Source organism: Phocoena phocoena, chromosome 18 (genome assembly GCF_963924675.1).
Source record: "Phocoena phocoena chromosome 18, mPhoPho1.1, whole genome shotgun sequence".
Lineage (NCBI taxonomy): Eukaryota > Metazoa > Chordata > Mammalia > Artiodactyla > Phocoenidae > Phocoena > Phocoena phocoena.
Genome location: NC_089236.1, coordinates 69,084,135 through 69,108,996, shown reverse-complemented (window position 1 = coordinate 69,108,996; position 24,862 = coordinate 69,084,135). Strand labels below are relative to the sequence as shown.

Here is a 24,862-nt window from a genome sequence, read left to right as displayed (position 1 = left end):
GCCCTTGGTGGTCTCTGAACTGCCTTTCTGGTGATGACATGCTCAGAAGCTCCTGTGAACCAGAAATGTGTTATGAATTCCATCCCCCGCCACCAATATTTTCAGATAAGTAGCTTAAAGTAGGTTGTTTGGAAATCTGACTCAATCTGGCTTTGCGAGCCCTTTAGCCTAGTTACTTAACCTCTTTATTTCCGTTTCGAAAATAACTTTTATCGACATAGGAAGAATTAAAAATTTCAGGCCATAATGCTAAAAAAAAGGGGAGGGAAATTATTAGTTGGAACAGAGTCTGTAGTATAGATTTAAGATAGAATTATTTAGGCACCTACCATGGTGCATCTCTTTCTCTTTTGCTTTCATCATCACTTTGCACATGTGAAAAAATGGCAGCCAGAATTAGTCGCTGGGGTGGATGTGTGTGTGAGAGATGCTTGCAGAGCTGTCCCTCAGGCTCTCCGCCTGTTCTCTCTCTCCTCCTCACACCCTTCTTTACCCCTGTTTGGCTCATGCCCTGTGTCAGGATAGAAAGAAGACACTTGAGGTGCTGTCTGCAAGGGTGGTCCCTCCTCCACTCAGTTCTCTCCTTGTGCTCCAGAGGCACAGGGCATAGAGGAAGCCCCCTAGATCCCTTGTTCTCTCTGGCACCCCCATTGAGCACAGCTGACTACATACAAGCAGTTGTGCAGGTTTTTGTTAACAGGTGTTATCACCTTCATTATTATCTCAATTCCCTTTCCATTTTCTAGATGCTATTGACTTGACAGTTTTTCATAGAGTCTTTAATTCTGCTCATTTTAGTAATAGGATAATAATTTTGGAAAACCACAGTTATTTATAAAAATGACAAATACAAAACCCAGGCACTTATCCTTCCATTAAATTGATTGATTTTGGGTGTCCAGGTATTGCTCATACTGACATGCCTGATTAAATAAAATCTCTCAGTGACAAGTTTTCTCATTTGAGTGCTCTTTTTAGTACTGTGTAAAAAGGGAATTCAGCATCTTATCAGTGTTTATAATATAAAAAACTATATTCACAAGTGTGTTATTCTTGGTGTTAGTCTGTTCTGAGTGTAACACCACATTTCAGCATGAGAAACATATTTAGATGTGTACAAGTCTGGTGTTCATTATGTGTTCTTCTAGACATTCTCTGGTTCATCAGCTGTTATGGTTTAATGCTCAGGTTTGAGCTTTCTTCTCAGTCCAAGCTTAGATAGGGCTCCCTTTTTCCTCCACTTTTCTATAGCACGTGCTTGTGCATCAGTGAACCTGCAAAATTTTAAATGTAGAGGCTTAGAAGAAGAACAGGGACCAAGGAAGAGCATGGTCCGGGGGGTCAGGAGACCTGGGATTCAGGCCCAGCTTTGCCAGCAACTCTTTCTGGGACCTTAGGACAGTCACTTAACTCCCATCCATGCTCCCAGGTGTCTCTGTCTGTAAGACGAGAGGGCTAGAGCAGATAATCTCAGGTTCTGATGTTTGCACAATTGTAGTTCTAGTATTACTGAACCTCCTGCTCATTTTAAACATGCACGATTCTGAACAGCTGCTGAGACCACTGTTCCTACACACACTTCTCCACAGTCTGGAGAAGAGCATGTACTGCTGAAGGAGACTGTGATCATATGTTGGTTACCATGGTATCCTAAGCTCTAATGTCCTGGGTTAAGGGAAGAAGACCATGTGTATTACAAGGAGATGGGAGGCATTTTCCACGGCTGGAAGATGTATGGACGTAGTTTTATGTCTCTCAGTCTTCACCGGTTTGCTGGCTTCCTTAGGGACCTTCTCGACATGGCCCACCTGCCACTGTGGCCTCATCTTTCACCACAGGCTGTATTCTAGGGGTGGCTTTGAGACATGTGGGTACCCCAGGTGAGCTAATCATTGGGACGACCTCAAACACAGGCTATTCATGGGACTTCCCTGGTGGTGCAGTGGTTGAGAATCTGCCTGCCAATGCTGGGGACATGGGTTCGAGCCCCGGTCCGGGAAGATCCCACGTGCCGCGGAGCAACCAAGTCCGTGCACCACAACTACTGAGCCTGTGCTCTGGAGCCCACGAGCCACAATTACTGAGCCCGCGTGCCACAATTGCTGAGCCTGCGTGCCGCAACTACTGAAGCCTGCGCACGTAGAGCCCGTGCTCCACAACAAGAGAAGCCACCACAATGAGAAGCCAGCACGCTGCAACTAGAGAAAGCCTGCGCTCAGCAGTGAAGACCCAACGCAGCCAAAAATAAACAAATAATCTTTAAAAAAACCCCAAACGACATGCTATTTAGATGTTTATTTTAGAGGGGGAACTGAGGGCTGCCTGGGGCAGACGTGAAACGGGACCCCTTGTGCAGAGCTGTTCGTCTCTGACTCCAGTGTTCCCACCTATTCAGAGAAACCAAGGCCCGGCAGGTAACTATCCATCGTTTCTTAAGCATATCCATTCCAGGAGTTCCGCTGCTGACCTCAGGCGGCTTGTCCATGTATTCTTTGCAGCCGCATCGAGTACCCTTTCAGAAAGGAGTTCTCGTAAACGTAGTTTTCTGCATCACATTGGATTTCCAGTGATGCAGACACTGGTGCCCCAAGCCCTTGGCCAGCTGCCATCTGCTCCCTTCATGCAGCTCTGCCCAGCTATTCTGAACTGCCCGCTGCTTCCTGAACTCACCCTGCTCAGAGGGGATCGACCAGGCCCTGGAAGAGACTCCAGCAACTTCCTATTCATGACTTTGTGTTTTCTTTACCCCTTTCCCTCTTCGATTGTACAGATTTCAGGCCCCACAAAATCTGGTTCCATCCGTGAGTGCACTCCCTGGCTTCTCCATTTTCTCTGCCAGGAGCCCCCAGTCCACCCTGAATCCTGGCTGACTCGTTCAGCTCTTAGACTCAGCTCTAACCGCCTCCTTTAGGAAGCACCCGCGTTGTTGGGCCCCTTTGCACACTGAGTGCCTGTGCTATGCCAGGTGCTGTTCAGGGACTGGACAAAGCAGAAATAATATAGACACAGTAAATAAAATAGAACTCTTTGCCCTCATGGAGCTTGTAATCTAACTGGAGTGGGAGGGGGAGGGGAGTCAGGTTCATTCTAGTGGGTCAGGTGCCACTCCTGGGTTCCCACTGCTGTCATTCTTCTCGGGACTGTTCACACATCCGCCTTCCCTCTGGAATTGTGAGCTTTCTCGGGTGGGGGCTGTGTCCTTTTTATCTCAGTGTCCCAAAGACCTGGCACAAGGCGCATGGATAGGCTCAGTGAAAATCTGTGGAGAGAAGGAACATGTAACTGCTAATAGCATTTGCACGTGAGGAAGGGGGGCAGCTGCTAATTTCCTGCACCCACCCTAATTATAGGAAGCTGAGGACTTTTCCTTCAAAGCTGACAACTTCAAGAAGTTCCCGGTGCGAGTATAGAGTGAGTGAGAGTTGTGTGCAAGACGGTAGTGCAGAAAGGCTCGGGGGCCAGGCTGATAAACATCTGGTTGCAGAAGCCCTCTCCTCCTTACTGCAGGCCGTGTCGTCCCCCTCTCCCCGGCGACAGTGCTGGGGTCCTGTTGGCAATGTTGAGAAGTGCACCATTTTGAAAATGGACTCAGTTCCATGAGGGATTTTTATCTCAGCTGGTCGAGTAGCTTTTATAGCTCTGCAGATAAATCAAGGAAGTCCTAAATTCTTTATAAGCAGAAGCGATGCATTTCTCATTTCTTAAAATAGGGTGCTCCAGGAGCTGCCATTTCCTTAGTTTGCTATTTCAAGAAGTGGCATTCAGGGTTTCAGCTCGTGTTAACATTTAATTACCAGGCGCACAAAGGCAAGAAATGACTAGAAAGTTCACAGGAAGCTATCGTGTCAGAGGGAAGAGCAGTAGAATCAGAAAGCCTTTTTGTGTAGCTCTTCCCATGGTTTTTGAGGCTTCATACATGTTTGGCCAACACTGAACTCATTTGTGGGTTGATGCTCTCCGGTTCTGCTGGATTCCAGGGGAATCTCATTTTCTTGGCGCTCAGAAGATCCCCTGGCTTCTGATGGCCTGTGGATCTGGAATTTCAATCTGCGTGGTTGTTGAGCAGCCAGACGCAGAGCAGCAAATGCTGTAGGAAGGGCTGAGTTCAGAGAGGCTCAGAGGGAGATGGACGGGAGGGCACGTGGATCACGCCCTTTGGCGCCCGTGAGAGCCACGTGATCACTGGAGGCTCGCCTGCTGCCCGCTGCTTTGACCAGCAGATGGGGACTGGTGGCCTTGGTGTCAGTGGCTCACCTGTGCCCATGATGTCCCTTGAGGTGGAGGTGCTTCTCCCCACCGTCTGGTCACATGGCCCTGGCCTCAGGCTGTTCCTGTGAGTCTCTTCCAAGGAAGCCAAGGCTTTGATTCTTTGATAGAAAACCGTGTGTGGGCCCCAGTGACTCTGCTCCATCTTCTGCCCTGCGGAAGCGCCACACAACCCTCGATGAGCAGCGTCCCTTGGGATTTACCACTCCCCCCTTCTCTCCTCCTCAGTGTAGATCCTGCTGATCTCATGGAGCTGCCCTCGTGGCGGGTAGGTCTAAAGTGCTTCTGTGTACACCCCGACCCCCAACTGTTCTCAGCCCTTCCTGACACGAACCTCATCAATACTCAGTTCAGTTTACAACGTAAGCGTCTATTCGGGTTTTCTTTGGGCTCAGTCCCTGAATTCCACTGTCACCTCTATTTATTATTATATATTAATAGTTTCCTCTGCATTCGGCCTTCTGTTTTTCCTTTTTTTGTGAGAGTCCCTGCCACTGTTGTCTGTTTAATATGTTCCTTGGAGGATAGAGGAAAGTTTTTGTAAACAGATTGGTGAAATTGAATGTATGTGTAGCACGCACTCAAAAACAAACAAAAAATTAAGATTACTGTCATGCAAGCAACATATTTAATAATAATAATAATGGTTACATTTATTGTGTGCCTACTGTTTGCCAGGCTGTGTCGAACATTAATTCAGTGAGGCCCAATGACAACCTCACGTAACTGCACAGCTCAGCTTTCTTAACCACTGTACTGTAGACTGCCTTCAACTCGATCAATATCTGTGTGGCATATATGGCCCTATCAGGGCAGATCCAGGTTTTCTGAGCAATGAAGCTTAGAATTTTGGGGTCTTTTAAGAAAAATAATTAAAAGTTTTAAATATAAAATTTATAAATACAAAATTTGGCCTGGAAGTGAATGTTTTAGAATTTGAGTTTAGAATAATTTAGAATTTGAAAAGAAGTCACAACAAATTACAAAATTTAAAAAGCCAAATTATCAACATCAGAAATACAGGAGAACACATTTTTATCAATGAGTCTCTTGGCACACCTCAGTAATAACTTTCTTCGCGGCATTTTTTGGCTTCATACTCCTGTTACCTCTCATATGATCATGATTTTGTATCATCATTCTGTGTGGCAAGAATAGGTCGTTCAGTCTTTGCTGTAGCAAGGTTAGTAGAACTTTGTATTTTATTAATCATAGCTTAGAAAAGTTTCTTCTAGCTCTGCAACATTTGGTAACATCACATAAGCTTTTAGGATTGGATAAACCTGTTAGGTTTCTTCTATACAGGAGCTGTGTGATTTGGGGGCATTCTCAGTTTGCACAATGACTAATCTCAAGCACCTCCTAGCATTTCTGGCCCAAGCACCTTGGGATGTGCCTATATTGCAGTATGGCCCCTGTGTTGCACCTCATATCGATTTGCCTGTATGACACTGGGTGGACCGACATAGTGGGCCATGTTCCTGTAAATCTTCCTATACCAGGATGCCAAGCAGCAGTTGAACTCAACAGGGACGTACGTGTATGGGTCCTGGAGAGGGGTCTGTGCAAGTGAGGGGCATTCAGCTGTCTTAATGACAGTCAATGTGTCTCTGGATCATGGGCTAGATGCTGCGGGAGCACAGAGATAAGGAGGCCCAGCCCTGTCCCAAGGCACTAATAGTGGAGGAGATGAGCTGTCCATGGGTCATTTCAATGCAGGGCAGAAGGAACTGAACCCTAGCACTGCTACTAACCCAGATGCAGTGGTCAGAGACGGGACAGGCTGCCTTTTAATGGGTTGAGGTGGTGCCCCAGTTATATGGCCATGCACTGCATGCCCTGGGGCTAGAGCAACTACGCTTTAACTTTTTCGGCATCTCTGCCTCTGTCAGATTTGTTTTTTTAGAGGAAGGATTCTGCTGCTAAAATAAAACATCTTTGGACCTCTGCCTGAAGGGCTGTAGGACTCTGACAGGTGTATAGGCATGGGGAATCACAGGAGCAGGCTTGTCAGAGACAGTGAACCACATTGCTTGTGTCATGGGCGCGCGGAGCTGGAGATGTGACTGGAACCTGTGCACCTGCTTGTCCGAGGAGGGCTGCGCCATCACGTTAAGGAGTTCAAAACCTTGCCCACCTGAAGAATTCTCATTCTTCCCTCAGCGCTCGTGAAGCAGCACTTCCTTGGTGAAGTGAGGAAACTTTGCAGCCCGTGGACAGTAATTGACACCACCTCTCGCCCTAGCTCTGCATTATCGTCTGCCCGCACCTCTCACTATACTGAATTAGGTGTTTACGAGCCTGCTTGTCCCACTAGTCCAGGGTTTCTGTGACTCGGTTCCATGGCTATTCTCCAGGGAGGGACAACCCTCCCCCCAAAACTGGGTATAAAATGTAGAAAGTAATGTGTATATACATTTCTGGGGGGAGGGGGCCCATGGTCTCAAAGGGGTCTGTAACCCAAGGAGGTTAGGGAGCTCAACACTGGGCTTGTTCCTTGTTCATCCCTAAATTTACAAATTCCAGCACAGTTCCTGGGTCATCATGATAGACCAGGGGTTCTTCAGAATCCCTTGGAGAGCTTGTTCAAGCATGGTCCCCATTCCTGGAGTTTCTGATACAGGCTTGGGATGGGGCCTCAGAATGTACATCTGTGTGAGCTTCCCAAGTGATGCTGGAGGTGCTGTTCCCGGGCCCCCACTTTGAGAACCGCTGTTGTAGACTGTTGTGGACTGAAAGTACCACAGTCCTCGCCCTGTCTGACTTCACAGTAACCAAGAACTGAATGTTCATAGATAAGGACTTTTAACCTCCAAACGGGGGAGAAAGCTGAAGGACTCGTGTATAGATTGAGTTACATTTTTTACACACTATAAATGCACAGTACATGCACTGTACCTGTTCTCAATGTCCTAGACTCGGGAGCTGGCCGAGCCCCATCATGCCTAGGGAGACACAGTGTCCTCGAATATTGAAAATTCAAACTGGTAAATGTGCAGGGTTCCGAAATCTGGTAGATCTGATGGCCTAGGAGCAGTTCTAGGAGTATTGACCATTCATCAATTTGGGTAATTCTGGACTCAGATTTTTTTTCGTTTGAAGATAAAAAATCAAGAACTTGTATGTAGCTCTTTGTATAATCAGGACTCATAAGATGGCTGCTCTCTTGCTGTCTTGTACATCCCCTGCCTGACCCTGCCCTGCGTCACCCTTACTTTATGCACATGATTGCCTCCCTCTCCTAAGCTGATGGTTTAGTCAGTAACTACCTATGTGATTGGTCCGAGAGTGACTGTTCTAGCCCTGGGACTAGACCAGCTCCAGTATGTTTGGTCATCAACAGGAAACCGCGGCGCTCACTACGGTTGCTAGCCCAAAGAGCTGCAGGGGGATGTGTTCCAGCATTCCCCCTGGCAACCGAGGAGCCTTCTGATGTCATGTCCCCATAGCTGATAGCATCCTCCTCCTCTGTGTAGCGAAGTTTGCTGTCGTGTCCTACCTGCCGTGAGCTGTACATGGTCAGCTGTTGCTCTGGGACTTCGGCCTCTGGCTTGTAGGATTCCCTGTTCAGTAAATCGTTGATGTCTATGTCACCGACTCCAGGTTCTTCCTTTGGCCTCATGGACGGGCAGTTGCAAGGATTGCAGGACTCTGGGGTGCAGCCCAACACTCTTGGAGTTATGTCACCAGGAGAAGCATTGAACTTAGGTGTGTTGAGATGGCTTTAAAGCCAAGGCCATGTGCCAGCTCTGTGCTAATAAAGCCTCTTTCTTCTGAACCAGGACTAGGGGACTGGCAGTCTGATAATTAACCTAATTTCACTTTGCTGTTAGTGGACATTCCTGTTAGCAGTGATGCTGCAGGCCAGTTTCCTACACTAGTGGGCTGTCCCCCACACTTGTGACCAGCTGGAAGAGCTTAGTGGAGCTGAAGAACACTGAACAGCTGTAACCAGTGAATCATCAGTTTAAAGAAAGAGTGGAAAATAGGCGATTGTGCTCTTGACCCACAGTTTGGTAGATAGGTCCGCCTCAAGCCTCCCAAGCCCCTCTCTTCTGTCATTTCTTTCTGTCTTCTTTATCTTGCCCTGATGTTTTCTCCATCCCTGCATCTTCTACCTCCGCCACGCCTAGGTGTCAGTCACTTTTGTCTCTTTCTCTCCCCCATCTCCTTCTTGTCTCTTTTCTTTTCTTTCTTCACCAGTCTCCCTTCTCAGCCTTTCTCCTCGGAGAGTTTCTTTCTTTCTTCCTCTTAAAATCCACATGTAGAATCCACATTGTGCGTTATTCGTGTTTGAAGCAAGAGCTTTTTGCCTTGTTCTTAACTTAGGTAGCAGGTGAGTTGCTCTCCGTTGGCCCCTTTTCCTTGGAGTCAGTGGTCCTGTCGGGGACCATGCGCCCTGCAGCTGCCGAAGACCTCTGCCCAGTCAGGTCTCCAGGAGTCACTTCGTTGAGCAACTTAAGGATTTGCACAAGTTTCAAATCTTCCCAGTCCTGGAGTCCCGAAGACCAGAGAAGACGTGTTATTCTTCTCTGAGATTTCCTGTATTTCTCATTCTTCCCTGAGATTTCCCTTATGCCATTCTTCTGTGGGCTTTCCTGTTAACATGCGTCATCAGTCTTTAACAGAAACGCTGGCTTATAAACTCTCCACAGACGTGCCATAGTTGAGCATTGGTGAGCACAGACCCTTAACAAGGAAGCCTGGAGAAGGAAGGGTTCTGACTGATATAGAAGACTGGGTTCTAGTCCCGTCTGCCGGCTACTTGGGACGCTCAGGCAAGCAGCTCAATTTGTGATCCTCAGTTTCCAGCCTCAGTCAAATGGAGTGATGTTTCCATGCCTACCTTTTAGTGGCGTTAAAAGATAAACTGAGGCATATTAAACATTTCAAGAGTTTATTTGAGCAAAAATTGATGCAAATTGGGCAACAGCCAATTCCCAGTGGTTGGGAACACTCTGATGATAGGAGCTGGCGAGAGATTTACATAAAGAAAAGTGCAGAAGCAAAGAAAGGAATAATTGATTGGCACTACCATGAAGCCTAGTTGGCTGTGCTGGGTTGTCCTTAGTGTTTTGATTTCATTAACCTTGAGGCATTTACAGGCTTACATTTCAGTTTGCTTACGTAGACTGCCACCTCAGACTGATGGCCTCCTTGTCTAGTTAATTTAACAGTGGACTAAGTGTGATCATCTGTGTGAAAACACCTCAAAAATTAACAGTGGCCCACAAAAGCAAGGTAATCCTAATACCTACAGTGTTACATAAAATACTGCCAAGATACCTTCAGGGGAAAACAGTAATTCATCTAATTAACAAAAGCGTTATTTGGTATGCTAAATAGCAAAACTGATTTATGAATATGTTAGTTGTTTTCATTTACTGAACATTTAAGAAATCCAAGTTCAATCAAATGGTGAGAAGTGTCATTAAATGCACTTAAGAAGCTGTAAACATTGTCTGTATCAGTCCAGACGCAGAAAACACATCAGTTGATTGAACATGGAAAATTAATATAGAGAATTATTAAATTGGTAAAAGGGGATCAACTACTAGGGAGTAAGGGTAACTCTAAAGCATGGATCAGCAAACTGTGGCCCGTGGGCCAAATCTGGCTGTTGTACTGCCCCTCCCCCTGCCATGCCAGTTTTATTGAGATGTTGACGTATACCACTGGGTTGCCTGTTTTTGTAAATAGAGTTTGATTGTAACACTGCTGTGCCCCTTTGTTGACTGTGGCTCCTTTTGCTCTGCAACAGCAGAGTTTACTAGTTATGACAGAAACTGTAAGTCAGCCAAAATATTTGCTCTCCGGCTCTTCACAGAAAACATTTGCCAACTCCTGCTCTAAGAATACAAGCCTAGTCTATCCAGGGAGCAGAGACCCAAGGAAAGCACAAACTGGGAAGAGCCCCCCACCCCCCGCCTGCCCCACCCCACCCCCCAAACCTGCACCCAAGGCTAAGATTCAGGCCTAGGTGGAGGGAGTGTGGCCCTGGTCTCTGGACAGTGGAGAAGTCAGTCTGCTGAGGATCTGTGGGCTAGAGGCTGGGAACCACCTGCTGGGGTGCCTGTGCAACTTCTGCAGGGTGTGTGCCCCTGGGTCTCTCCCAGAAAGCCCCCAGTGGCTGCTGGGCTATAGGAACAAAGCAGAAAACCCCAAAACCAAGGAACAATTCCAGAACACTGGAGCCTGAGAAAAGCCCCTTTCTAAGCAGTGTCCCCGCAGCACCCTCTGCTAACCAGGGCTAACACTGCGGCAGTTTTCTGAGAAAGCAGTCTGACCTTACCCTGTAGTCTGGAGGGAGTGGAGCTGATGATCTGTGCTGAGGGGCTGGAAGGGGAGGTACCCAGCTGAGGATTCCCCTGGGCCAGCTAGTGCCTGTGGAGGTGCCCAGGGCTGCAAAACTAGGTCACCCGCTCTGGGCTTCGCTGGCTGCAGTCATGTGCTGGACACGATACAGGGCCGGGGGGAGCACAGTGTCTGTTCCATCCTGCAGTCTAATCCTTCTGACCTCCTTGTAATGGACGTTTAGCTGTCAGAATCCTGAGCTCTGTCACTGTAGAAAGCTCTGTGCCTCTTTGGATTTTATTAGGAATATAGTCATGGTTCTTAAAGAAAATGTTACTGATTGTGACATTGATCCATTTTGCCAACAAGCACCTGTAGATTGATTACTATATACAACATAACAAACTAAAATAAAGGAAGAAATGATTTAAGTTGAATTAAAATATTTTGGAGAATACTTTTATTTTCTGTGTCAGTTCTTACTTAAAAATAATTACTTGTGTAAATCTTTTATTTGGCCTCTTTTGAATATAAAAACATTTTAACATTACAAATATTTTAGAGGAAGAAATTACACTTTCACAAGATAGCTTTAATTTCTTTGATTGTGTATATATATTTTCAATCTCCGTCCATAAACACGTACTATTACCCAATTATAATAATTGTGCACTTGTTTGAGCACTGTGTTTTTTCCTCAGCATATCATGACGTCATGTAGAGTCTACTTAAATCAAGTAATTGAAGTTAAATATGAACATTTTATTCTTATATTAGGCAGAGCAAGCTGACTGCTTCATTAAGAAACTTGAGAACCTCATTGGCATAACACAGTAGATGCTTTAGTTCTTGTTCTCAGGCTATCTCAGTGCCTGTTTCAAGCAGACGGCCTTCAGCAAGGTGATTCAGGATCCAAACTCCTTTCGTCTTGGGGCTTCACCCTTTCCTCAGGCCTCCTGAGTCCACTGCTGGATCCTGTGCATGCTGCTGGCAGAGGGGAATAGGGAGAGGACAGGGGAGAGAGGCCATCTCAGCTAGCTTGGGCAGCTGTAATATCAATAGAGTGGGGCTTAAACAACAGATATTTATTTCTCATAGTTCTGGAGACTGAAAAGTCTAAGATCAAGGCACTGGCAGATGCAGTGTTTGGTGAGGGTCCACTTCCTTGTTCATGGATGCTGTCTTCTTGCTGTGCGCTTGCATGGTGGAAGGGACGAGAGAGCTCTTGGAGGTCTCTCTTATAAGGACACTAATCCCATTCATGAGGGTTTCACCCTCATTACCTGATCACCTCCCCAAAGCCTCATTTCCTAATCCATTATTTTTCAGGATTGGGTTTCAACATATGAGTTTTCAGGGCACAAGTATTCAGTCTATAGCAGAGGCTTTTATGAGCCAGGCTTGGCAGCGACCACATCCCTTCCACTGACATGCTGTTGGCCAGAAGACAGTCACATGACCACACTAACCATGGGGAGGCTGGGAAATGTAGTCCAGTTCTATTTGGAAGGAAAAGAGACAGATTTGGGGAACACAAAGAAGTCTGTTACAATTCCTAATTTAGATGGCACATACCCGATGTCTTTAATATATTTATTATCTGTATATGAATTGTCATTTTATATAGAGCATTTGTTGAAATTGCGTTATCAGATGTTTTTTATTAATAGTTTCAAAAATAATCTTGCAGTAATGAATTTATTGATATAATGAATTTACTTCTGATAAGTGTGTGTGTGTGTGCACACGCACACGTGTGCCTTTTTAAGCACTTGGCATACTGTGCTATAGTTAGTTGAATATATATCTTTATCCTTGACTTAGCCCAGTTAGTGCCTTGCATGTGGGAAGTGATCACTGAACACTGTGGCAATGACTAAAACTAGCTGAGATTTTTACTGAGAATAAGTTTGGAAATAGCTAGAAAAGGCATATTCTCTCTTTTCTTTCCCAGTTGCTCGTTGCCTCTTTCTTTGGATTAGTGCATTCCAGGGATGATCATCCCTACCCCCTGGGGGTCACCCACAAGCCCTGGTTTAAGTACTTTTTTCCCTTGCTTGCCCGATTTTGGTCCAGCTCACATTTCTCTATGTTTAGGTGTTGTATATATAAGTGTATAGATAGTTCAGGTTAGACAGGGATATTTTGAGACTCAGAGATGAGTTCCATAGAGTTTTATATAAAATAGCTCTGGGGATTGCTTTAAGCCTAGGGCCAAGAAGAGATGGTCACGGCTGGAGCTGGTGGCCTTCATTGCCAGACCATGGCTGGACCTCCACGCAGGGCAGTTCTGGCAAAGCTTAAGGCTTAGAAGGGGACCGACCTAGCCAGGGGTGACCCAAGACGTGACTGGAAGTTCCACCAGACTCCATAGCCTCCTTTGTGTTTAAATAACCAAACAAGCATGAGGACCATGAAGTGTTTTCTTTCCTTTGAAGACAACTTGTTTCTCTTGTTTCAGATTCTTCCTGATAGCAAAACTGATACACTCTCATTGTAGAAAAGTTGGAAAGTACAAAAACATGTAGAGTAGGATGTATGAAGTTCTTTAGTCTTAAGAAGTTACTTTTATAAGAGTGTTCCAATTGCTTATCTTTTCACCTTCTAGGCCAAACCAAAGCTGATTGAGCCACTCGACTATGAAAATGTCATCGTCCAGAAAAAGACACAGATCCTGAACGACTGTTTAAGGGAGATGCTGCTCTTCCCTTATGATGACTTTCAGGTAGGTAACTTCTAAGTGTGTGTAAATAGAGCCGTGTGGAATTATTTTTGCATATATATGTGTATATATGTGTGTACACATGCATATCTGCATATATGTTACATATGTATGTATATGCATATATGCAAATACATGCATACACATATGCATAAACGCATACGTATATGACACAAATATTTTTTCAAGTGTGTATCTTTTATCTTGAATAGAAGTGCTATACTCTGGGCTAATTCTATAGACACAAGTGTCTCCTATGTCTTAGAAAATTTGTTTGAAGAGGTGTTTAGGGGTTTTGCCAAGTGCCTTAGAGTCTTAAGGATGGGATTTGCTCGGAAGCAGTGGAGGATTTTGCCATGCATCCTTTTAGAATGTCACTTTGGGAGACTGCCTTGAGAGAGGCCCTGAACTGTGTGTGGGCTCATAGAGAAGAGTTTGGGGGTTCTGACATCGAGGAATGTCCTAACATTTACCTCACTGATGCAGTGACAGGTGCTGTTTCTGGGAGCTCAGTAGCTGCCAGCAGGGGACTCAGCACAGCTTCTGTTGTGAACTGCTCTAGATTGTTGCTTGAAGCCTTTCAGACTGTGGCCTGTGGCTGAGTGACCCACAAGAGCTTTGAGCCACTGAGGAGTGATAGAACCCCAGTACCGTTAGATGCCTGGCAACCTGGAGTCATCTTTGTCTACTGGAGATTCCAGTTATTGCCCTTGATCTCCTGGGACTTAATCTTGGCACTTCCTTCTTCTCTACCTGAGGCTGTTACCATCCAAGACCTGTCTTTTGTGAATTAAACTGCCTTATTATTTTTTTTAAAAGCTTCCTTGATTCTTTGTTGTTTAATTTTAAAAACTAGTACATACGTGTAACAAACAAACAGGCACTATTGAAACGTTTGACATTAAAAGCCTCCCCTACCACCTTCTTTTTAATCCCACTCCCCAGAACATAACCTGTTATATATACAGTTCTCTATGTACCGAATTGTCTTTAGAAATTTCCATGTTAATAACAATTGTTAAATTATATTCCTTGAAGTTTTTTTTTTCCCACCAAATTTAAAAGCTTCCAGTTTACAACAAAGGTGAGAATTTTCACAAATGTTCACTTTTTCTAACTGTGGGTAAAATGATTATTCTTTAGTTCTTTCCTGAAAAATAAGGAATGCCACGGAAATGAAATTGACTATTAGTGGGATGCTGCTGCCAAAGTACGTTCTGCTCATAAATGGTTTCAGATCACGCCCCCAAATATGATGCCTTGAAAACTTCATTACAAGAGTAGATTACCTAGCTAAGGGATGAATAAATGGAAACCTCAGAATGATGCCTTTTGTTAGCATCATTTGTTAGCATGAGAAGTTAAATCAGATGATTACAAATTATACTCTATGTTGATGTATTTTTCCTGTAGTGTGCTCTGAGGAAGCTAAAGGTTGAACCTCAAGTTTCTCTGAGCGTGAAGTATGTATTCTTCTTGGTATCAGTTAGAGTAACAAAGTTATTTGGAGTTTTGCAGCCTGGAATGCAAAATTGTATTTGCAAACCTGAGATAAAACTGCTTAAGAAGCAAACAAACCACATAAATTATATACACTTAATTTAATTTCATCTTTTATCTCACAGACAAGGAATCTGGATGTTTAAGCATTTGTAGAAACAGATGATTGAAACTTTGAGAAAAACTCCTTTGTCCCTTTTGCCTATAACAACTTGTCTGGGGATACCAGACACAAATATTCTAGGAACGGCAGAGAACTCACTGACATTCTGCCGGCCAAGATTGAATGAACAGTGTTAAGTTCTGCTTGGGGGAAGTTTTTTCAAAGATTAAGGAGCTTGAATTTCAGCTTTCATCCCCATCACAGTAACTGTGATGGGGCACAGTGAAGTTTGGATAGTTAGTTTTTTCTAGGAGACTCCTGTATTCTAATCTAGTAAGGTTATATGCTTTCTTGCTAAATTGTCTTGATGATTTTAATAGCTGTCTAGTTAGTGGAATGAGCCAAATGTCTTAGTGATGTCACAGATTCCTTCTGTCTGTCCCTGCATGTTTAGGCAGAATGGGATCAGAATTATTATTGTATTATTAGAGGCAGAGGGAACAGATTAGATCAGGGGAAAGTATTTTACTTCGTATGGAAAAATGGTAGCAAGTTGGTTAGGAAATGGGTCAGATAGTGAGCAAAATGCATAGTGGGGTTGATTTGCAATCCTATACTTACTAGTTAAACAATATTAGTTACCTGTTAGGAGAATAGAATTTGGTGTGAAGTCCTGTCAACTATATTCAAAATGACAATTTACTGAACTATAGGTATGCATAGTGATGATACATTTGTGCAGGTCACAAGTAGACCTGTGTTGGTATTGGTCAGCCCCTAAGAACGTCTGAGTTCTCTGAAAATGAGCCTTATGGAGATAAGGTTTGTCGTTGGGTGTACTTGTCTAAGGTGGGAGAAGAGTGTTTAAAACAAAAAAACCCGAGAGACAGAGTCAATGTGAATTTTAAAAAGGCAAAAGGACAGTTCTCAGCTGTCAGAATATTTATGGAGTGAAGTTTTATCTGCGAAGATTGGGGTAGAAATACCGTGGCTCATATAGACTACGCTTGCTTTTTTTTTCAGAATCAGACCCTGGCGCTTTGGGGTCGTTCTGTTCTGTCTCTGCCCTGGCTTTATGGTTCTCCTTCCTGGCAATATCATCTCTTCTTTCCCATCCTTCTAGAACCTTCTCACCCTTTGAGGCCACTTCAAATCCTGTCTTCTGAAGTTGTTCAAATCTACAGTAATTTTTTCCCCATTCTCTTAGTTCCTCTAATACTTACTGTCTCCATTGTTATATAAATACCTAAGTGCGTTGTCTAGAGCTTTTCAGTAATGGCTTCTCACGCTTTTTGTGTTCAAGTGTCCCCACCCGTGCTGTGGCCCTGAGGACGGGGCTGTGCTGGTGCCTCTGTCACCTCCCTCCCCACCCATCCACCTCCACATCCACATGACCACTGTACACTGGATGCCAGGCTTGGGTGCTTCAGGCTTCATATAAAATCTGTAAAGTTATTATGAACATTAATTAGTTTTCTTTGATTCATGAAGTGACTATGAATACCAGTGAGCACATGTGGAAATGCCAGTGACTAGAATTGTAAAACTTTTTGCTGCGCCAATGATTTGGTTTGGTGGAAAATTAGGTAATTTTTGAAATAAAAATAAAATGGGGGCTTCCCTGATGGCGCAGTGGTTGAGAGTCCGCCTGCCGATGCAGGGGACACAGGTTCGTGCCCCAGTCCGGGAAGATCCCACATTGCCGCGGAGCGGCTGGGCCCGTGAGCCATGGCCGCTGAGCCTGCGCGTCCGGAGCCTGTGCTCCGCAGCGGGAGAGGCCACAACAGTGAGAGGCCCGCGTACCGCAAAAAAATAAAAGTAAAAAAATAAAATGGAAGCGAAACAGAGTCATAAAAGAAGCACACTTTCTGGTGACTAATGGACCTTTATTGTTCTTAAAGTTTTGTGGCCTCTTCAAGTTTACTTGGCAAAACTCTGAGAACTTACTTTTCCGTGGGTAAATAATAGGTAAACTTTAACAGGCAATTAGACAGAGATGATAACCTTTAAGATTAAAATGTTTTAGATCAAGAAAGGTAAGTTGAGGGACTTCCCTGGTGGTCCAGTGGTTAAGACTCTGCACTTCCAATGCAGGGGGCATGGGTTCGATCCCTGGTTGGGGAACTGAGATCCCACATGCTGTGTGGTGAGGCCAAAAAAAAGAAAAAAGAAAGATAAGTTGACTTATTGCTTAAGAAATGACAGCTCTAAACATAACTGTAAATAATGCCCAGGGCTCCTCCCTTTCCTGTCAGAGACACAGAATTCGATGTGAGTCTGGCCGTTGATTTCCAATCAAGGTTCTCCTCCTTCAGGTGGAAGGAAGCCTTTTACTGGATGATACTGTTGGTGGTGACATTCTTAACTGCTGGCATCAATCCACTGAATCTGTAGCTGGCTTTTGAGCTCCTTGTATCCTGGCTTGTTACACAGCTTACTAATGTTTGTGCAATTTTATAAAGTGATAGAATATGGAAAAGGTAGTAAACAGTAAAAAAGGATGTTGGGAGGCAATTTATGGATACCATTTATATTTTACAAACATTAGACTTTGGTGTCTGATATAAACTAACAAGGCATAGAGTTTGTATGAAAGAAATAAAGAGAGAAAGTCATATTTCACTTCTGGGGATATACCCAAAAGAATTGAAAGCAGAGACTCAAAGAGATACTTGTACATCCATGTTCCTAATGGGATTATTCACAATAGCCCAAAGGAAGAAAAAACTCAAGTGTCCATCAATAGGCAAATGGATAAACAAATTGTGTATATGCACAATGGAATATTATTCAGCCTTAAAAAAGGCTGATACATGCTGCAACATGGATGAACTTGGAGGACATTACGCTAATTGAAATGAGTCAAAAAAGGACAAATATTGTACATGGATGAACTTGGAGGATATTACGCTAATTGAAATGAGTCAAAAAAGGGCAAATATTATACATGGATGAACTTGGAGGACATTACGCTAATTGAAATGAGTCAAAAAAGGGCAAATATTGTACATGGATGAACTTGGAGGACATTACGCTAATTGAAATGAGTCAAAAAAGGACATTATGCTAATTGAAATGAGTCAAAAAAGGACAAATATTGTATCCCACTTGCATGAGATACCTAGAATAGTCAAATTTATCCAGACAGAAAGTGGAATGCTGGTTGCCAGGAGATGGAGATGGGGGGATAGAGAGTTAATTATTTAATGGCTACAGATTTCAGTTTTGCAAGATGAAAAGAGTTCTATGCATGGATGGTGGTGACAGCTGTACAGTAAGGAGGATATTCTTAACGCTACTGAATTGTACTCTTAACAATGGTTGACATGTACATTTTATGTTATGGACATTATACCACAATGAAGAAAAAGAGCAGGATGTTACGGGTTTTGTGTCCTGTACAGACGTGAAATTGTTGTCTTCCTGGAAGTTGTATGAGAAGTCAGGGCAAGGAGTGTCTCTCAGGTGTTCTTCCTGTTGACATTTCATGGTGTATCATCAATGTCAAATCTCTTTAGCAAGAGAATTTAAAAGATGGGAAAATTATTAATAATTGGCAACTCTAGAAATTTTCACTTTTGGAAAAGTTTAGATACAGGAGAATCCTAGAGTGTTCTCAGCATTGTATCGAAAAATGTGGTCAATCCATTTCCCTTTAAATAACATCCTGATTTTTATTTTTCTTCTGTTTCTTTTCCTCTTCTGCTTACATGAGACTGATAATGATCTACAAACCACTGACCTGAAAAGGAAACCAGGCCTCGCTACTTACAAAGGGGCTGGAAGTCCCTCATCTCATTTCCCATCTGTCCTTTTGAAAAGAAAGAATTTTTTTTTTCACAGTGTTTTGTCCTTGCTTTTTATTATATGCTGCCAAAAAATAATCTCAATACTTTGTTTTGGGCTTTTTATTGGAAAGTGTTCTTTTGGTAAAGTTCCTCAAAATTTTTATCGGTCTGCATTCAGTGGCCAACAATGTCAGTTTCTGTGAACATTGTGGGTTTGGGGTTATTAGTTCATGTCTAGGATTGAACCTACCTGAAAAATCTGGATAAATAATGTTTCCAAATTGACGTTGTCCAGACCTTCAGGAGATGAGGATTTTAATTCCAGGTCAAGAATTCTGCCTTTTGCAGAAAAGAGTGACAGGTCATTTTTTTTTTTTATCATCAAGTATGTCTTAAAAAGAAAAGCTTATTTTTTCGATAGCACTGATCAGCTGAGTTGAAGAGTGTATTTATTTAGCATATAGTTTAGAGTTATACTGTTTGTGCAGAGAGCTCAGACAGGGTTCCTGTTTTCAAATTGCTCAAAACTTAGGAGAGGAGATATTGAATTAATATTAATAATAAGAAGGAGAATGTGACCACTGTCATGACAAATTGAATCCTATGGGAATTTTTTCTTGGAACATTGAGATAGTGGGACGTCCAGGTGCTGAGCCCTTAAAGTGGTTGAAATGCAGAAGTGCAGCCTGAGAGAGAAGCCAGGATTATCAGTCTGGGCTCACCCGTAGAAATGTGAGACAGCGGCCACAGGGACCGAGAGCATGAGAGTGCCCTCCAGGGGACTGAATCTTGGGGAACACCTTCACCTAGGAGGAAGCAGGGGTAAGAATCAGATACAGAAAGTGGGAAAAGGACCAGGAAACTGTGCGGCCCTGGAAGGGAGTGAGAGGCGTTTTGAAGAAGGCAGGCAAAAAGAGCAGACCGTCATGCGCTTCTGCCACTGGCGTGGGAGAATGGTCCTCGGAGTTGATAGCTAGGGCATCATTGCCTGTGATGGTCATTTCTTGCCGGGGCTGAAGAAGTGAGTGCGTGGGGCACGGGTTAGCGTTAAATGGTAGCAGAGAGAAGGGATCATCGTAAGTCAGAGCAATAACAGGAGGTTTTATCAGGACTGAGAGAATGAGCTAGGAAGGGAAGTCCAGGAATGAGGAAGAGATTGAAGATGCAAGCTGTGGGGGTGCGTTTTCAAGCAAGGCTCTTTAGGGGGCCCTGGGGGGATGGAATGAAGGGTCTCCACAGGAAGAGTTCAGGAAGGAGAGAGAGTTCTGTCTCTGAATGGGAAGGAGAGGATTGGGTATTTGAGAAATTTAGAGGCAGATTGGGCTGAGGGAGCTAATGTCAGGTTGGCCCAGGTGAAGAGCAGCCTGGGGGCAAGTCAGGAGGGTTTGGAAAGCAGGCTACGGGGCTTGGGATGGGGAGGGCGTAACAGTAAGAGTCATCAGTCAGTACCCCTACTGCTGTAACCGTGGCCACTGCCCTCATCCCTTCTTACCTTGGTTAATCCTATCAGGTCTTCCAGATCCTATCCTTGCCCTTCTTCCTGTCTATGCTAACAGAGTAGCCAGGGTGATCTTTTAAAAGCTAAGTTTCAAGGTAGGTCTGATGACCTCACTCAGGGAAGTCTTACTGTGGCCGTGCTCTTGTCCACCGCACCTCTCTGACCAGTCGCCTCCGCGCTCTCTGCTGCAGCCAGACTGGCCTCCGTGGGGCTCCTCTGTCACTCCAGGCAGCCTCCTGCCCCAGGCCCTCTTCTCAGGCTGTTCCTCTTCCCGGAGAGTTCTTTACCTAGCTCTCACTCACCCACTGCAGGCCTTTCTCCAGTTCTTACTTCTCCGTGAGGCCCTTGCCTGCTGCCATGCCCTTCACCCTCTTGGCGTTCCAGATCCTCTTTACTTTGCTCTGTTTTCTTTCTTCCTCAGCATATCACTTACCTGCTTCTAAGATACTCACGTGTTTATTGTTTATTCTTGTGTACCCTGTGAGGGTGGGGATCTCAGTCGTATTCACTGATGTTTCCTGAGCACACAGGACACATGGCACAGAGTAGGAATTCAAGAAATACTCATTGAATGGAAGGAGTGAGTGAGAGAGAGAGAGAATGAGAATGTATGAATCAACCAAGAGCGGGGTCCTTCCACCTAAGATTTTGATGAAATCAGCCTTGTTGGGAATGTTAACAGCTTAAGAGCAGAGAAAAGAAAACAAAGGATGGGGGTTAAGATGGCAAAGGGGTGGGCGTGTAGCTGCTGGACCCAAGAACGCGGAAGCTGAGTCCTCAGGACTCTCGGCTGCTGGGGAGTGTTCAGAGGTGGATGTTGGATGGGGAGGAGAAGACACAGGAGGACCCTGAAGATGAACAAGCAGAAGTGCCTGGTGCGGGGGAGCTGGAGGGATGGAAGGTGGCGCTGGGAGAAGGGGCGTTGACGTGTTTGTGATCCCACAGGTGGAGTGCTGGGTAGGCAGCGTGGAGTGTGGGTGACTTTGGAGGGCCCACAGGAAAGGTGAACTGACGTGTGTGAGCACTGAATAATAGTTGGATAGAAATTCAGAAGATTAATAGATGTGAAAATGTTCAGCCCAGCTACCAGGTCTAATGAATTTAAATGATATATAAAATCAAACTGAAATCAGAAGTAAGTTATGGGTATAGCTCCTCAAAACTATTTTGAACATTTAATGTAAGCTTGACATGGATCCTTAGGCCCTTGGAAGGTATATATTGTAACCTTTCTTGTTAGAAATGCAGCAGGAAAAGAAGTGATTTAGGAACCTTGGTCATTATTATTACATTGACTGTTACATTTGTTCCTTAATTTGTTAAAACCTTTGTGTTCAGCTCACCCACTTTAAAGGAGTATCAGCCTTGGAAGTATGCCAATTCAGTGTTCCTTTGGTGAAGGGGAAAATTGCTTTTGAAAAACAGCTTCTATATCAGATTCTCAATCAGAAAATACAGAAATATATTGAAGAACCATAATTAACTTTGATTTGTGCCATCCTTTCTAAATGAAGGTAGCAGCCTTGTAGGGTAGGAGGACAATCTGGCCGTAACCAGCGAGGTTCAGCTGATGTGGCACCCAGGTGGGTACTCTGGTCTTCCTTACTGCCCACGGGTGTACCTCTGGGTCCCTGTGCTCTGTGCAAGCAGAGGAGGCCCGTTCTTCAGTGGAGGGTGGCCCATGCCATGCTCCATGGGATGCAACTCTAGGGGACATGATTGATGCACGTTCTTTGTTCTCCTAGGGAGCTGGGGCGTTCATACAGAATGCGGTATGATGGTGCCCCAGCAGCTGGGCACCTCAGGGAGCTGCAGTGCCTTTTGTGAACACCATTAGAGGAAAAACTTGTCAGGTTGATTTCTATGTTTACTAGCACTTTAGACATTTTCTTCATTTTTCCTCAAGACAGCCCGGTGAGGGAAGTAGCTCTTTCCCCACCACACACCATACCGGCAATGTATGACATGAGTTTTGTTAGAAACACCATGCAGTGCTTAGGAAAACTTATGATCGAGTGGGGATTTGAGATTACCTACATAAATAACTAGATGAAATAAAACACACACACACAAAATATTACCTTCATAAGTGAATCTAAGATTTTATTCTCTTCTCAGATAGAATAAAAGATACTGGATGAGTCTAGTATAGTCCATTACTGTATGCATGTTTTCCCCATATCAGGTCACATTTTCTTTCCTTCCTCCCTCCCCCCCTTCTCTCTCACTCACTCTCTTTCTTTCTTTTTTAAAATTTTCTTTGCTTTTTAAAAATAACGTTTGCTCACATTTTAAATAGGTCCGAGAGACTGGTGAAGGTTCTACAGTGAGTGGAATTGGGTAAGCACAGACCTCATGTGTAACCAGGGAGGGGTAGAAGGACACTTTTATCTATGTGATTCATGTATATGTCTTAGGTTACTAAACACTACTCACAGGCATTGACAGAGGAAGATTTGAGCCAAGATGAAATCTTAAGACAGTGCAAGCAGTGGAGATTTATTTATACCATATCTCTAGCATTCACTGAAAATCATTCTTTATTATGGTTATTTGACTTTATTATTTTCTCTATAAGACTTTATTATAACTATAAGACTTTATTATTTTCTCCCCAAATAGAAAATAAAACCTCTGTGAGAGTGGCAAACCATAGTTGTTGTTTTTTTATTATAAACCATAGCTTTTTGAAAATTCACCTTTGCATTTGTGATGTTCCTACAACAGTGCTTAATTCGTGGTAAGCATTTAATATGTTTTGAGTAAATGGATGGATTTGAGATCTCGGCACCAGCTGCCTTTGTGGTTGTAAGGGCACAGCTCAAGGTGGTGGGTCAAGGGAGTAGAAGAGAGGCAGACGTGTTTGCATGCAAAAACAAAACTCAGAAGTCCTTCAAATAAAAGAAAACCTGGGTTTTGGCCTCAGAATCATCAGATGCCATTTAACATATTACTAGGCACACACTCTGTGGTTCCTACAACCTGAATGGGTCCTGCTGTGTCCATACCTCTGCCTTTTCCTACCAGGGTTACCGTTACCTGGCAGAACCTGGGCCCTTCTGAGTGTCCTGTGTGGGTTTGATGGACCTTGCATCAGCAGCACCCTTGAGTGTGTGCCTGAGATCCAGTGAGGACAAATTGAGGGAGTTCCGTGAAGTCCCCTGATGTCAGAAGTCCTCCAATCAGGACTTCCCCATCTGCTTAGTATTTTATCCGCAAAGCATAACCTCTGCTCCACTGTGTTTAAGATAGGACTTTGCCTGGCGTCCCAGGCTTTGAAGGGCTGCTCTGAGCAGACCGTCCTGGTGGTGCTGGTAAACGTGCAGAGGGGCTTGTGTGAAATTATCCTTGATGCACGAGTGAGGCCTTACGTGTGAATGAAGGCGTGTGCCTCCCTAAGGCAAGTCCTGAAAGGAAACTTCATTGGGATATTGGAAGTATATAAATAATGGACATGTTTTAACGTGAAGCATATTCACTACGCTAGGTATTCGCACAAAGGTATGGTGTTTTTAACAACTAAAATTGCATTCTAAAGAAGACACAGAGAACCATACACAGACAAGTAGAAAAATGAAAGAAGCTACACTTGCCTACCCCTTCCTCAAGGCTCTGTTACCGAATAGAATGGTAGTTGTTCTAGACACTAGGGTAGTGGCAAGACCTGAGATGTAGTCATCTGGGTTTAGATTTTAGCCCCAGGTCTGTATGTCACTAATCTGGGTATTTCAGTAAGCCATAAACCTTCCTAAAATTCACCTTTCCTTTTTTTTTTTTTTTTTTTTTAAATTATGCTCCCATGTAAATTCACCTTTCTTAACCTGTAATTCAGGGATAACATTTGCCCTAAAATTGGGGTTCTCATTAGATGTGTGAGAATCCAAAGAGATACCACCATTCAAGGAAGCTCTTTGTACACACTGGCTGATGTCCGACAGGCAGCAGGGAGGGAGCTGAGTGCCCAGGATGCTTAGTGGAGTCTCCTTCCTCTCCTCTAGGTAACATCGTTTTATTTTTGAGGATGGCAGTTTTTAGTTGCAAAGTCATATGATGTGGAGCAGGCTGAGCCCCTTACTCATGGGGGAGCTGGACCTGCCACGTGTCCACCCAGGTGGCTGCAAGGCCTCTCCTGGTTTTCTGGATAGCCAGCCCCGTCCTCACTTCTGCAGTGATACTTAAGTGATTAGAGGGACTTCCCTGCTGGCGCAGCGGTTAAGAATCCGCCTGCCAGTTCCGGGGACACGGGTTTGAGCCCTGGTCCGGGAAGATCCCAAATGCCGCGGAGCAAGGAAGCCCGTGCGCCACAACTACTGAGCCTGTGCTCTAGAGCCCACGAGCCACAACTACTGAGCCCATGTGCCACAACTACTGAAGGCTGTGTGCTAGAGCCCGTGCTCCACAACAAGAGAAGCCACCGCAACGAGAAGCCCGCGCACTGTGACGAAGAGTAGCCCCCGCTCGCTGCAACTAGAGGAAGTCCGCACGCAGCAACGAAGACCCAACGCAGCCAAAAATAAATAAATTTATTAAAAAAAATAAAAGAAACCAGCTTCTCTGTAATACCAAACACCCCCCGCCCCCCAGTTGATGAGTCTGGTCATTAAGGGTTTTGAACATTTAACTTACTTAGTTATAATTTACTGCATTTGACCAAGCTGTTATGTAATACATAATTTGGGGGGTTTTCAAGG

At 44.3% G+C, this 24,862-nt stretch overlaps 1 protein-coding gene across 7 annotated transcripts in view; it reads left to right on the top strand.

Annotated features, from left to right (window-relative positions):
- The window catches only part of DOCK9 (dedicator of cytokinesis 9), a 213,744-nt gene that overhangs the window by 47,960 nt on the left and 140,922 nt on the right, over positions 1–24,862 (top strand). For all 7 annotated transcript variants that reach the window (XM_065896283.1, XM_065896284.1, XM_065896286.1 and 4 more), the window contains exon 2: positions 13,169–13,285. In XM_065896283.1, coding sequence (XP_065752355.1) covers positions 13,169–13,285 — 117 coding nt within the window. The remainder of the gene's footprint in view (positions 1–13,168; positions 13,286–24,862) is intronic.